General features: G+C 48.1%; 1 protein-coding gene across 4 annotated transcripts in view; it reads left to right on the top strand.

Annotated features, from left to right (window-relative positions):
• Positions 1 to 13760, top strand: part of SRRM4 (serine/arginine repetitive matrix 4) — a 474160-nt gene that overhangs the window by 428972 nt on the left and 31428 nt on the right. For 3 of the 4 annotated variants that reach the window (XM_045042073.1, XM_045042072.1, XM_023241473.2), the window contains 4 exons: positions 3080 to 3226; positions 7283 to 7369; positions 9633 to 9704; positions 12282 to 12308. In XM_045042073.1, coding sequence (XP_044898008.1) covers positions 3080 to 3226; positions 7283 to 7369; positions 9633 to 9704; positions 12282 to 12308 — 333 coding nt within the window. The remainder of the gene's footprint in view (positions 1 to 3079; positions 3227 to 7282; positions 7370 to 9632; positions 9705 to 12281; positions 12309 to 13760) is intronic. The other variant, XM_023241474.2, reaches the window with a different exon arrangement.

Consider the following 13760-nt stretch of genomic DNA (forward strand, 5'->3'; position numbering starts at 1 on the left):
TTTCTAACTCTTTGAAACAAATGCGTGTTCTCTTTAGCCAATGCATGTGCTCTTTCATTTATTCATTGCACAAATGTTGAGTGTTTACCACGCAGTGGGCTCTGGGGCCCACTCCCAGGGAACTCATAGTCCGGCGTGAGGAAAGATAATGAAATGGCAACAGCTCATATCAGGAGTTGCAGTCCTAGTAGCAAAAGGACTGTTATATCCGAGAATAGGGCTTAGATCTCCCCCTAAGTCTGCCCCCGGCGTCACCATCTCTACCTCATCAGTGGGGACCCATCCTGCCGGTTGCTCAGGCTCAAAACCTTGGAGTCATCCTTGACCCCTCCCCTTCTCTTATTCTCTCCCATCCCACCTTTAGCCAGCAGCAAATGATGCTAGAGTCCCACTTTCAAATATCAGAATCTGACCACATCTCATCACCTCCGTCACCAACCCACCGATCCGAACCTGGACAGTTGCATGCACCTCCCTCCCTGTTGTTCCTCCCTTGCGTCTAGTGTCTTCAGCCACTGGGCCGATCCTTCTAAAATGTGAGGCAGACCATGTGAGTCAGTCCTCTGTTCAAAAGCCGTGTCATCTCAGCCGCAGAGTCCCATGACCCACAAGACGCGAACTCTGGTCTCCCCTCTTACCACACCCTAGCCCTGCTTGCTCTCTCTTGTGAATATATGCCAAGGGTCTTTGAACCTGCCATTCCTTCCGCCTGGAGCACATTTTCCACTTCCCATGGATAACTTGTGTAGAATCTGTACATCGCCAGGCAACGGATTACCCAACCCCCCCCCCCCCCAAATCTTATAGCTTAAAACAACAACAAACAGTTCTGATGTCTCCCCGTCAGGAATTTGGCTGGGCCACTCTGGCTGGGCATCTCGCATGAGACTGTGGGCAGATGTCAGCCCGGGCTGCAGTGTCATCTGATGAGTCACGACTGGGGCTGGAGGGTCCACTTCCAAGTTGGCGTGTGCACGTGGCTGGTGGCCGGAAGCCTCGGCTGTTCTGCAGGCGGGCTTCCCCATAGCGCTGCCTGAGGGTTCTCACCCCGTGGTGACGGCTTCCCTCAGAGTGATCAGTCCAAAGGGAGCGAGGCAGAAGCCGCCTTTGTGACCTGGTCTCGGAAGTCACGTGTTATCACTTGCACTGCCTTCGAGTCATTAAAAGCGAATCGCTAAGCCCTGCCAGTATTCAAGGGGAAGGAAATTAGGTTGCATCTTTTCATGGCAGGGCTGTCAAAGACTCTGTGAACACATTTTAAAACCACCACTCACTGCAAGGTGAGTTCCTATTCCTTTAAGCCCCCATCCCCCGGTTACTTCCAGAGTGGCCTTCTTCCCTGATACTCTGTACAAAAGAACAGTCACCCCCGCCCATTACAGAATACTGTTTCATTCTCTCCATGATTTGTTGCCATCCAATAAGCCACGTTATTACTTGTGTATGCGCTTAGACCTACTCCCCACCCCCTCCCCCGGTCTGGAATGTAAACTCTGTTATCACAGGGGACACCTCTCTCTTGTTCACTGCAGCCCCACACTTAGAACTGGCCTGGACGCAGGTTAGCCTAGGCCCGGTCAAGTATGAGAGGAGGCAAGTGTTGCTGGGCACTGGGCAGAAATTGTAAGCTCTGAGTTGTTTGAGCAGAATCAGGATACTGTTCCATATGAAGAGACTGGAGGCATGGGAATGGAGCCCTCAGAGTAGGAGACGCAGAGCAGACAGGTGTAGGGAACACCGGAGTTCTGGAAGCCTGGCGTGGGCAGTGAGGAGGGCTGGACGGCCCCGACAAGAATCTCCATCCCTTCTGGGCTTGCCGCATCTCTCAGCTCTGCTTCTAAAGATGCACTGATAAGCGGCTGACAGAGACAGATGTGTTTTGCTGCCCTTCCTTCAGTATTGACTGGGTTTGGCCTGCTCTCTGGGCAGCCCTAAGGAGCAGGGGGCTTATCAGATGCATTCATCCTGAGTCATAAAACCAGTCTTGACGCACTGGCTGCAGGTGCTTGGTGCAGGAGAAATGCTATTGCCTGTGGTCAGTGCTTGACCCAGACTCTGCAGACAGGGTGAGGAGGGAGGGGCACTCGCTGGATGATGCCAAATCCACCTGTTCCTCCCAAACTCCTGAGGTTGGGGGCCAGGAGATACGAGTGGCAGTGTCTTCAAAGACTGAGTACCTAGGTGACTTCCTTCTCCTTTCTGGGTCCCAAAGAAGGAAGTGGGACTCAGGTAGTTTTCCTAGAGTTGTCTGGGGCTCTTCTCAGAGGCAGAGGGATGAGCTTCAGGCCTTCATGGGAATTGCATCCCAGGTAGGTGGCCTCATCCCTGCCAAGGACACCAAAGTGGAGCAAAGGGGAATGGAACAGACACTTTTTAAGGCCGTTTTGTTTGCTTTATGTTATCTCATTTTCATAACCATCCAGCAATATAAGGACTAGTGTTACTCCCTATCTGATCACTGAGGAAACTGCAAAACAGAGAGATGGAGTCTTCTATCTACTAAGTGGTGGAAACAGTGTTTGAATCCAACTGTGTACACCTCTTCCATCCAGAGATAAGGCAGGAAAATGGGACAGAAATGGCAAAGGGGCATTGGAACTGATTCTCTCATGCTTTGGCCTCCACTGAATGTTTTGAGCAAGGATGTGGAACACTGGTTTCCAGCCTCTCCCTGTGGTTTAGTCAGGATAGGATAGGATAAGCAATGCCACAGTAACAAATAAACCCCTAAATCCCAGTGGCTCAACCCAACCAAGGCTTATTTCTATCATGCAAAGTCCGATGTGGCTCAGGCATCTCTCCTCCGTCAAGTAGCTTCACCTTTCGGGGTTTGTGACCTCCAAGGTCACTGCAAAAGAGGGAGAGAGAGCTGGAGAAGGCACACAGACCTTGCTGGCTCAAACCGGAAATGACACACGTCACTTCCACCGAGAGACCAGTGGCCAAAGATAATCTCTCACGGTGCCAACCTAACTGCAAGGAAAGTTGGGCCATATTAGGATGTCTCTGAATGTCTGATGAACGCGAAGACCTTGTCATATCCTAACAATTTCAGCCTCTTTATTTGTTTCCCCTGTAGGACAGAACCCCAGAGCAGCCCTGTGGTTCCAGCTCAGGATGGACCCTCGGAAAAGCTGAGCCAGCATCTGGCCACCGAGGCCTTGGGCACCAACAGCTGGGAGAGAGACAAGGCCTGCCGGGAGCTCAGTCCTGCCAGAGCACGCAGGTGACATGCTGACCCAACCCTCTCTGGGGTCCAGTGAGGAGGTTCAAGTTGAGAATGCAGAAGTGAAGTTTGTCTTTCTGGCCACTCTTCCTCTCCTTCTGTTTGCAAATTCCTCTTTCAGACCCTTAAACCCAATCAAAAGTCAGCACACTTTTTTTTTTTTTCCTGTAGAGGACCAGATAGCAAATATTTTGAGGACCAGATGGACTCGGCCACAGCTACTCAATCCTGCCCTTGTAGCCCAGAAACAGCCACAGACTCTACGTGAATAAGGTGTATAGATGCATTTCAATAAAACTTTATTTGTAAAGACAGGCTAGATACAGCCTGGGGGTCAAAGTTTGTTGCCTTTGCCTTAGATGATCGAGCTAGTTCCTGTCCATTTTAATGACTCTATAAGCTACTTATTCCCAAGTCATGACTTCAGCCCAGATCTGTCTCCTGAGATCCAGATCTTTGCATTTATTCCTTAAATTCAGTTATTCAACCAGGATTTCTTGAGCACCCATTGGTGACAGGCACTGTGCTGACATCTGAGGACACACCGTTTTACTGAGGTTCGGAGAGGTAATGTAACTTGCCAAAAATATGGCAGCCAGTAAGTGGCAAAGTGAAGTTTTGAAATATGGTCTCTCTGATCTTAAATCCTAGACTAACACCTACCACGTTATACTTTGATGCTAATGAAAAAGCTAATCTATCCCCTGGCTTCTATTTTCAAGTTTTGCACCCTGCACATATAAAGCCTAGTCTGTCTTTGGCCTCCGGAGAATCAATTTGTTGACAACATGGTCCTTATTATCTGGTTTTATCAGCTGGTTGAAACTAACTCACCACTCTCTCACTACCCTGGGCTTGTACCTACCCCCTCAGTGACACGTGGAAAATGAACCTAGTGTCCTTGCCAATGGTGTGCCCTAGATATAATCCCTACCTCTTCCTGATGCATCAGAGGGTGTCAAAGCCATTTTACAGGTGTGGAAACTGAGGACAGTAGGTGGCAGGATCAAGATTAGCCTGAGGACCCCTAATCTGGTCCAGATTCTCTCTTTATGTCCTGGAGTTGTTGGTTTCCTAAGGTACAGACTCTAAACTATATTAGGCACCCATCTGAGAATTACATGGAAGCTGTGAGTGCTGCCACCAGGGAAAGTGTGGATATGCTCCAAGAAAACTCCCCAAATTCCACGTACCATTTCAGAGGATTCATAGACTCCCAAGGCCCATGAGCAGGGCTGTCTAGTTAAGAATCTGAATTCTGAAGAAGCGGTTTGGGAAGCCAGAATATCACTCACAGGTGAAGTCCACTTCTCTACCCAGCCTACCGTCTCGGCCACAGGGTTTATTTAGGCTCTGATTTCAATGGGGGAGAAAGAGTGAAGTCCTATCAGCTTGGAGAAGTGAAGGTCAACATCAGATCTGGAGAATTCTCTCCAGGAAACAGGAAAAAAGCTGTTTCCATAAGAGGCTGAGGGAGATGAAGAGAGGGGAGAGAAAGAGCGTTTCTATACTTCGAAAACACTGCCTCTCAGACAATCCAAGGAAGAGACTGTGTCATAGAGATAGACGTGTACTAACTGAGCAACTTTGGGCACTAAGTTTTCCTTCCCAGGCCTCAGTTTTCACAACTATAAAATGGGAATATTGAGATATATATCTCCTAATCAGAGTGAGGATTAAATCAGATACGCATGTACAGATCTTGACCGTGAGCCTAGAATGTGGGGGGGGTGCTGGAAATGCCGGTGGGGGTGCCATGGGGCCCGAAGAGCAGGCTCCAGGCATGAAAATCTCAACAGGGATACCATGTTGTCACTTTGGCTGCGGAGAGTCCCTTTGACTGTGGAGCGTGTCACTCCCTTCTCTTATCTGAGACCCGCTCTCTGACATGCTAAAAAAAAAAAAAAATACAATAATAGAAAGTACATTTTTACATGAACTTGCTGAAGACCAGGGCGCATTGCATGAGTGAGGGCCTCATTGCTTGTGACAAACGTGGGACATGGGTATCATGTTTTATTCCCATCTCACAGATGATGCACGTGATACCCAGAGAGGTAGCCGAGCTAGGAGGTAATGGAGCGGGAGTGTGTCAGCGTCTGTAGCCAGCGTTCTTTATGGTTGCAGAGTCTGCATGTTTGACCACTGTGAACGGAGCCACTCCGTGTGTAATCACTAAACACTTAACTGCTGCACATTTCGTGGCTGCTTGTGTGGCTGCGGTGTACTTACTTAACCACTAGTCTGGCCCCTCCAGCCCTGCTGTGAGGGCACACCTAGGCACACAGGTACAGGAGGAGGAAAAAGGATTTGCAGAAGGGGTTGATTTTCCCCTCACAGACCTCAAATCCAAAGTCAAGGCCTTTCTCCGTTTGACCCCATCGCTCACATAGGAGGGTAAGTGGTTCCCAAGCCTGCTTCCCTGGGACCCTGGGGTTCCAGAAAAAGAAGTGAGAATAATTGTCTGAAACATTGAGATCTTTCTCTATTTTATAAGACACAGCTTTAAGGATTTTTTTCCTTTTTAAGCATTTCTTCCTTAAATGTTTAGGGTTTTTTTTTTTCTTTCAAATTCCTGGCAATGGTTACACTGCGAAGTGTTTATGTGAAACAAGACAATTTAACAAGTGGCTAAATTATTGCATCCATTCACCCCTCATTAGGTCACCCAACAAATATTTATTAGGCTCTTACTCTGTGTCAAGCACTTGTTGCCAGAAAAATTTGGAAGTGGTCTACCACAGTTACACAAGCAGCCCGTCTGCTTCCTGGACATGTGTACTATGCTTTGTGCTTTATAACACATAAGTGTAGTTAAGTAGTGAGGTACTTAATCCTGTGATATTTGATTTAAGCCTGCTTAAAGTGACTCTCTTGAAAACGTTCTAGATATAACTATACAATTTTTATTTATTGGCAATGCAGAGACCTTAACAGATAGTCTAGTCGCTTGGTCATTTTTTCTACTACCCATAATGATCCAGATTCTTAGAATGGAATTCAATATGGCAGCATTTGATGATGGCCTTTAAAGAGCTGGGTGACTTCCAAAAGAAATGTCCACATAAACAAGTCTGAGAAGGCAGTTGGTTTTGTGGGAAAGCTCTCTGGGTGGGAATTACACAGGACTTGACTGCAATCCCACCTCAGATGCAGCCATGGGCAAGCCAGTTCATGATTTTGTGCTTTATGGTCTGTGTCTGTAAAGTGAGACCCTAAAAGTCATACCGCCCTCAAAGTGTTTTTGTGTATGTAAAACGGTTGGCACATAATAAGGGGATCAATGACAGTGGTCTTAACACTAATAACGACAATAGTATTCTTATTGATACTACGTTTTCCCGGTATCGTTCAACTGAGTGGGCATGTTTCAGTCCCCAAGCAGTTTTTCTTCCCAAACCCATCTCCTTTTGCCACAGGATAGTGTTTTAAAAAAAATCCCTGGAGCCTGCCCCAATTATAAAAGGAGATAAGTTGACTTCATTCAGCTGCAGCCAGAGCATTTGAATTTAATTGAATGGGAAATAATTATTCCTGAAGAGCAGAGGTTTTTGAGGTTCTGTGAAGCGATATAAGATATGTATCTCATTACATTAGACCTCGGCAAATATACTTTTAATAATCAGCTGCTACTTAACATAACTTCCTCCTCCTATTAAATTTCCGGCAAGAACGATGGACATGAAGTACTGGGGAAGGAGGGGGGGGTGCTGAACTGCTGATTAATTATTTAAAAAGTGATTTATTTACCAAGGTGAGCCATTTGCAAGTTCAATAATAAATCTATTAAGGAGCAGTTAACCTCTATAACTCTGTTTTAAATAATCAATTGGTGTTTGGGTAACAGTACGTCTGTCTCATTAGGTCGGCATTAACTCCTTATTTGAAGTGCTTAATCTGCAGTATGACCAAATCAACCATGAGGTGTTAATTAGGTATTCGCCATGGGTCCTTCATCCTCCAAGGAACTGGGTCCTTCTTCCTCGGCAGCAGCAGCCCTGGTTGGGGCTTGGGGCGTCCTGGGTTCTCTAATACCTGACTCTGTGCTCCCCACAGTGCCTCCTGTGACAAAGACCTGACGCCACCAACTTCCTCCAGGGGGAAGAAGAAAAAGAAGAAATCCACCCGGAAGAAGAGAAGGAGGTGAGCGTCCCAAGGGGAGATGAAATCTTCAAGATGGGAGAAAGGATGAAGTAGGGGTAAAATGGGTTTCAGAGTCAAACGGTGACTCCTCTTGGGTTTGAATCTCTCTTATCTAGCTGTGTGACTTAGGCAAGACCCTTCACCTCTCTGTGCCTGTTTCCACTTGTATAAAATATTGATTACACCTGGCGTTTGTGAGAATCAGATGGAGAAAAATGGCTGTGGAAGGAGCTGTCATAGTGTCTGGCACACAACAAATGGCCAGTGAATCATCAGAATCATGACCATGAATATGATTTTTTTTTTTTTTTGAGAACTTACTCTGTGTGGAGGGCTATGCTCTAAGCACTGTGATCTCCATGTTGTCTTTTCCCTTTGACCACAATTTACCAAACATTATTGTACCCATTTCAGAGATGAGAAAAAAAAGGGCAGGGGACAGAGGGTGACAGATTTACAGGGATCCCAGGCTCCTCAGTTGATTCTACTACTCCCACCTAGCAGATGAATGCCAAGGAAAATGAAGTTTATATTTTTGGCCAGAAATTAGTCTTTTGTACCCCATGGATTTTTTTCTTTGTAAAATCTCTTCTAATTTTTTTTAATTTAAAAGTACTTCCAGATTTTCTTCAAGACGACAATTATGTCCAGTGTTCCAGACCCAGAGGGGGTCAGGTTGAAAATCTCGCCAAACCTCAGAGGCAGTGTTTGAAGAGGCCTGCAGGGGGCAGCAGAGAGCAGTGTCTGGATGACTCGGGCCCCAACTCCAGATTTTGCGGGTTCTTGCTATGCCCTTTTAGCCTTGTTCTAAGGCCCAAAGAAGACCCAGAGGGGAGTGTGAATGAAGACCCTACATCGTAGGGTGAGGAGGAATTGGGGCAAGTGGCTTTGAGGTTCCTGATTTTAGGGGTGGGCAGAACACTTCAAAGAAGGAAATCAGGCTTCATTAATTCAATTGTTCATCCAATAAATGTCCCCTGGGCATGTGTTTGGGGGACAGGTGCTGTGGTCCCCTAAGAGAAGTTGTTCTCAACCCTGCATTTCCCCCCAAAGACATGTTCTGTTTGACCTACAAGGGCTTATTTTGTCTTTTTTTTTTTTTTTTTAAGTTTATTTATTTATTTAGAGAAAGAGAGAAAGCAGGGGAGGGGCAGAGGAAAAGAGAGGGAGAGAGGGAATCCCAAGCAGGCTCCACGCTGTCAGCACAGAGCCCAATACAGGGCTCGATCCCAGGAGCCATGAGATCATGACCCAAGCCAAAATCAAGAGTCAGGGCACTTAACCAACTGAACCACCCAAGTGCTCCTCTTTTGTCTAATTGGTGGCCATCATTTAAAAACCAGATTTCACACGAAGATGTGTTTTTCTGGTGACTTGTGTTGAAAAGGCAGGCGTTCCAGAAGCCCAGGGCTGCATTCCCACATAAGACCTCCAGCCGATCTGAGAAGCAGATGCTCTCTGGTTCACCACAGTCCTCACCACTCTCTATTGTCTTACACCCCTCCTGCTGAGAGGCCCCTGTTGGTATTGACTTTGAAACTCCTAATCTGTTTCAGCCTTGATATTTTGTCAGTGGTGAAATGAAAGATGCAGAGATGAGCAGTGACATGTCCAAGGTGACTTCATGGGTAGGGGGTACAGTCAAGCTTGGAACGCAGGTCACTTGAACTTCAGTCTTGAGTCATAGTCAGGTTCCTGGGGTGGCTCTGTTTCTTAGGTAACCCCTGAGAGCACCACCTGTGCCGACCACAGCCTGATGAGGTCTCCTCCAAGGGCTCAGCCCTACCGGGGAGACAGGGTGAGGCACAAGAGAGACCTCAAGTATCTGAGAAGAAGGGCAGAGCTGAGGGGAGAACAGCAGACAAAAAAGGGATTGAGAGCAAGGCCCCTGCTCTCAGTGAGGCTTCAGTTTGAAGCTCGGCTCATGCACGTCTTAGCTGTGTGTCTTTGGATGAGTCACTTTACCTCTCTGAACCTCACTTTCCTTGTATGAAAAAGGAAGGTAGCAAGTGTCCCTACCTAAGGAGCGTGTGGAAAGATTAGATGAGGTAATGCCTATAAAGCACATGGTGACATTGAAAACAAATGCAGACTTGATTATATCAAATAGGTAAATGCAAGTACTGTTAATGTCAGTATCAGTATTATCCTTGTGTGTGTTACCGAAAGAGCTGAGACCCTGTGTGGGGACGGGAGAAGGGTCTCTGAAAGCCCATGCTGGCCCTTAAGAACATCCCTCTGAAGGTGTCTCCTCCCCCGGCAGGTCCCCATCATACAGTCCATCGCCTGTCAAGAAAAAGAAGAAGAAAGGTTCCAAGAAACATAAGCGACACAGGTATTGTCCTTCTTCCTCCTTGGCAAACACCCTCCTCCTCCTCTGGGTGGGGTGGGGGTTGGGGTGGGAGTGGGTGGCTCCCAAAGTTCACTGGGAAACTTATCATTTCACTTATGTACAATACTCACCTGTGTGTTGTTATTTCCTTTTTCTTGTCTAACTTAGAGCTTGGTTGCAAGGACCCGAGGCCCACTAAAGCCAACTCCGGCCCGTAGGGATGTGTGATGATAAGGAGGCAGGAGTGTCTCAGGAACCAGTCAGACCTCAGTGAGGGGCTGGGACCAGGGGGTGGAGAGCTGGTAGCACCCAAGCAGGATACACAGTCCCTGTTCCACAGGGGGAGACACGGCTGCACCCTGTTCCCATGTCTTCGTGTGGCAGACCCAGCCACAAGAAGACACAGGAGCCCTCTGGCTTGTTCCTTATTCCAGATTCCCAAGGAAGGGCCTCTCTGGTGGGTCCCACTTGTCCTAGAGGATGGGACATGTAAAACATGGCTTCTGGGATTGTCCACCCTTGTGGACGTTGTTAAGGGGCATTGTGAGCTGGACACACATTCCAAAAGGTGCCCGCTACTCACACACGTACACACACACATGTATGTGGGGGGGGGCGGAGAATTAAAGAACTGTAAGGATGTACACCAGAGGACTCAAATCTGTGGCTCATGGGCCAACTCAGCATTTTATAATTGGGAGATTGCATAATAAAACAAAAAAATCAAGTTTTCCAGTTCCTCCGTTAAATCAGCAGCTCTGCCTTCACTGGGCCACTTTTCCCACAGGAGGCCACCAGGTAGGGTTGAGGGATTGCTGTGCATTTAGACAGAGCATAGGTGCTTTCGTGTGCTACAGGCCCCACTTAGCGCCCCCTCACACACATTTACGAAGCCCGCTTGGCCCTGGGGGGCAGGGAGTTTGAAATTCCCAGTGTAAGTTCTTTGCTATGTTTGGCTGTGGACGGTACGGAAAGAGTGGTATACATCCTTTTTTGCTTACCCCTCTCTTCCAATCTGCCTACATCAGTGGTGGATTACTTGTGCAATTAAACAATCACAGTGGAACAAAGGAGAAGAGTGCATGTGGGTTTCCCCCCTGCATCCCACCGTTGGTTCAAAGTTGCCCCCAAAGTGGCTTTTTCCAAGCCAGGGGTGTGGCCACATCTCAGCCCTTGTTGCCAGAATGGTCTCAACTCAGTCTGGTGTCACCAGCTATGTCCACTGCCTGCCCAGACATTTCGACTGTTGAGTCCACGCTTAGCACAACATGTGGGAAAGCTGATTAGCAAAGCGTTGTTAATTTGGTGTTAGAAACCTTTCCCGACGTGGGGTCCCCTGTGGCGGCAATGCCGCCTTCCTCTGCTGACCAATCTGTCCTATTTTGGGGGACCTTTCCATATCAGGATCTTAGAAGTCAAATGGCTTCTCACTCAAGGGTTTCTCCTCATTGAGAAAGAGACTGTGCCAGAAAGTTAGGAACAGCTTTTTCTGCCAGCCACGCTTAGCCCAGGAGGTGGAGATTAAGAGGGGAAGATGCTATTGCTGGTATTTTCCAAACCACCTGCTAAGCACCACCCTACTTCTGGCCCTGCTTCTCCAAGCTCTTGAGATGTTGGGTTAATGATAGTGGACTTTTTTGGAGATAGGAGCTAGGGGTGGGGGATGCATAGGGATTTTTCTTTCTCTCCCCTCCATGAACATGGCTTCAGGGCTAAGATAACAAAAAAAAAAAAAAAAAAAAATCCCATTTTTCACATCTATTTATTGAATACCCAGTATATGCCATGAATAAGATTCTGGGCTTCGGGAACAGAACAGTGACCAAAACCCAGCCCTGGGCCTCAAGTGGCTCACCTTCTAGTGGGGAAGATGAGTCATTATAATGTGCAGAGGGCAGTATAAGACTAAGCTCAGAAGCTCACCCAAGCTTGGGGCACCCAACCAGCCTGAGGGGATCAGAAAATGCTACAAGGAGGTGATATCTGAGCGGAGCTCTGAAGAATCCCTAGGACTTAACGTGGGTGGAGCTGTGTGACCTTGGGCAACTTAACTAACTTCTCTGAGCTTCAGCGTCTGCAAAATGGTTGTTACTAGAACTTCCCAGGGTTTGGGTGAAGACTGAGCGTGTGGGAGACGCTTAGCATGGAGCCTGGCGCAGTTAAGTTCCACACGTGGGAGCTGGTTGTCCCGTGATGATGAGGAGGAGGATGAAGAGTCCACCGCTAGGCTCACCCCACCCGGGGGTAGGGGAGGAGGCAGAGGACTCTTGTGTATCCCCTTCATCCACCCCCAACTGAGACAGGCTCGCTGACAATTTTGGGGTGAGGACTGAAGCTCCGGTGGGTTTGACTGAAATTCAAAATGCAAACCAGTATCTCCCATGTGGTGTCCATTGTGAAATCTGTGACAGGAGGATTCGCCGGGTGTCCTGACCCCCGTGTAGCATGACCATAAATGCATTGATACGTTTGTCCCAGGAAAACAAACCTCACACTCACCTGTATTTATTTTCTTCCTTCCTCCCTCCTCTCTCCCTTCCCTCCCTCCCTGTCTCTCTTCCTTTTAATTCCTTTAATCAGGTCATTCTCCAAGAAGAGAAGGCACAGGTAAGAACCTTGTCATTTCTGGCTGCTTGCTTCTGCTTCCTGCTTTCCTAACAAGGTTTTAGGCAGCTTCTAGAGTCAGTTCTCCGTCTCCATCTCTGTGCTCTTGAGCACACCCTCTGCATCTTCCTGGGCCTCAGTTTCCTCCAAAATGAGGGCCTTGGGCTGGTTTCCCTGAAACTTCCAAGCCAGCTTTTGCCTTCCGTCAGGCTGGATGGTTGCTCCTGGACCAGCCCCCACCAATACCCCTCCCTGGAAAGTCTGGCTACCCTGGTCAGAGTCTGTTTGTTTTATCATGTTGAAATCCCAGGTTGGGGCATATAGGGAACCATCGGCCCCAGCCACCCCACCAAAGCCTTCCCAGATCTTAGCCAAGGGACAGAGGCCAAGTCCTACTGGACTGGAAACACTAGGTGAGCACAGATCGAGCTGTCACCTACAGGGTGGTCACTATAAATTGGATCCTGCACTAAGCCCCTGCCATGTGTGTGCGTATTTAACCTCCACTGATCTCCATCATAACCCTGTACAGTGGAGGTATTTATTCTTCCCATTTTACAGATGAGGAAACTGAGATTTAGACAGATGTGACAGGCATGTCCACAGACACAGTGTCAGGTGACAGAGCCAAAATTCAAACCCACGTCTGTCAGACACAGGATCAGGACACCCTACAGTGGCTTCTTAAATAACAGCCACACCTAGAGCAGTTGGCAGAGTGCAAAGTTCTTTTGTTTATCCAGTTAACAGGTAGAGAGCGATTACCAATGTCAGCCAGCCTCCCAGCCCAGCAGCCTGAGCAATGGCCCCACCTCACGGTCAAGGAAACTGGGTCTTCCAGAGGACAGGTAACTTGCCTGATGTCACACAGCGACTGAGCAGCAAAGCTGGGACGTGAACCTGGACCTTTCAGTGAGGTCCTGGGCTCTTCCACTGCCCAGGCTGAGTCTCAAACACGTGAGATAAATCACACGGCTGACGTCAAGGTGCAACAGCAGTTGTATAAGGTTTTCCCTTTATCCAGGACCTAGGCCGGTCCTGCATTCCTGGTGACCCCCCTGAAGCCAGTCTGGCTTGAACTACCAAATAGCATTCACCCTCCCTCTGGGGGCTCTAGTTGGTAATGCTGGGAACGCACCTCATCACTGTCCACCGGACCCGTCCATACCCCAGCCCTCTGACTTAAAAAAAACAACAACAGATACTTAGATAACCACGGGCAGTATGTGACAGAACCGGCCAAGCTTCATGAAGCTTCAGAGTGTCTCCCTGTATATTCCATTCTTTGCTCTTAGAAGCTGAACATCAACCAATAGCCTAGGCTCTGGGGACCCATGGTCTGGGGCCACATCCTAGCTCACCTGTGTGATCCCGGCCAAGTTTCTCAGCTGAGGCTCAGTTTCCACATCTGTAAAATGAGCACGTATTAAGTAAATGTGCCTCTGCCCACAGATT

The sequence above is a fragment of the Felis catus genome, chromosome D3 (genome assembly GCF_018350175.1).
Source record: "Felis catus isolate Fca126 chromosome D3, F.catus_Fca126_mat1.0, whole genome shotgun sequence".
NCBI lineage: Eukaryota > Metazoa > Chordata > Mammalia > Carnivora > Felidae > Felis > Felis catus.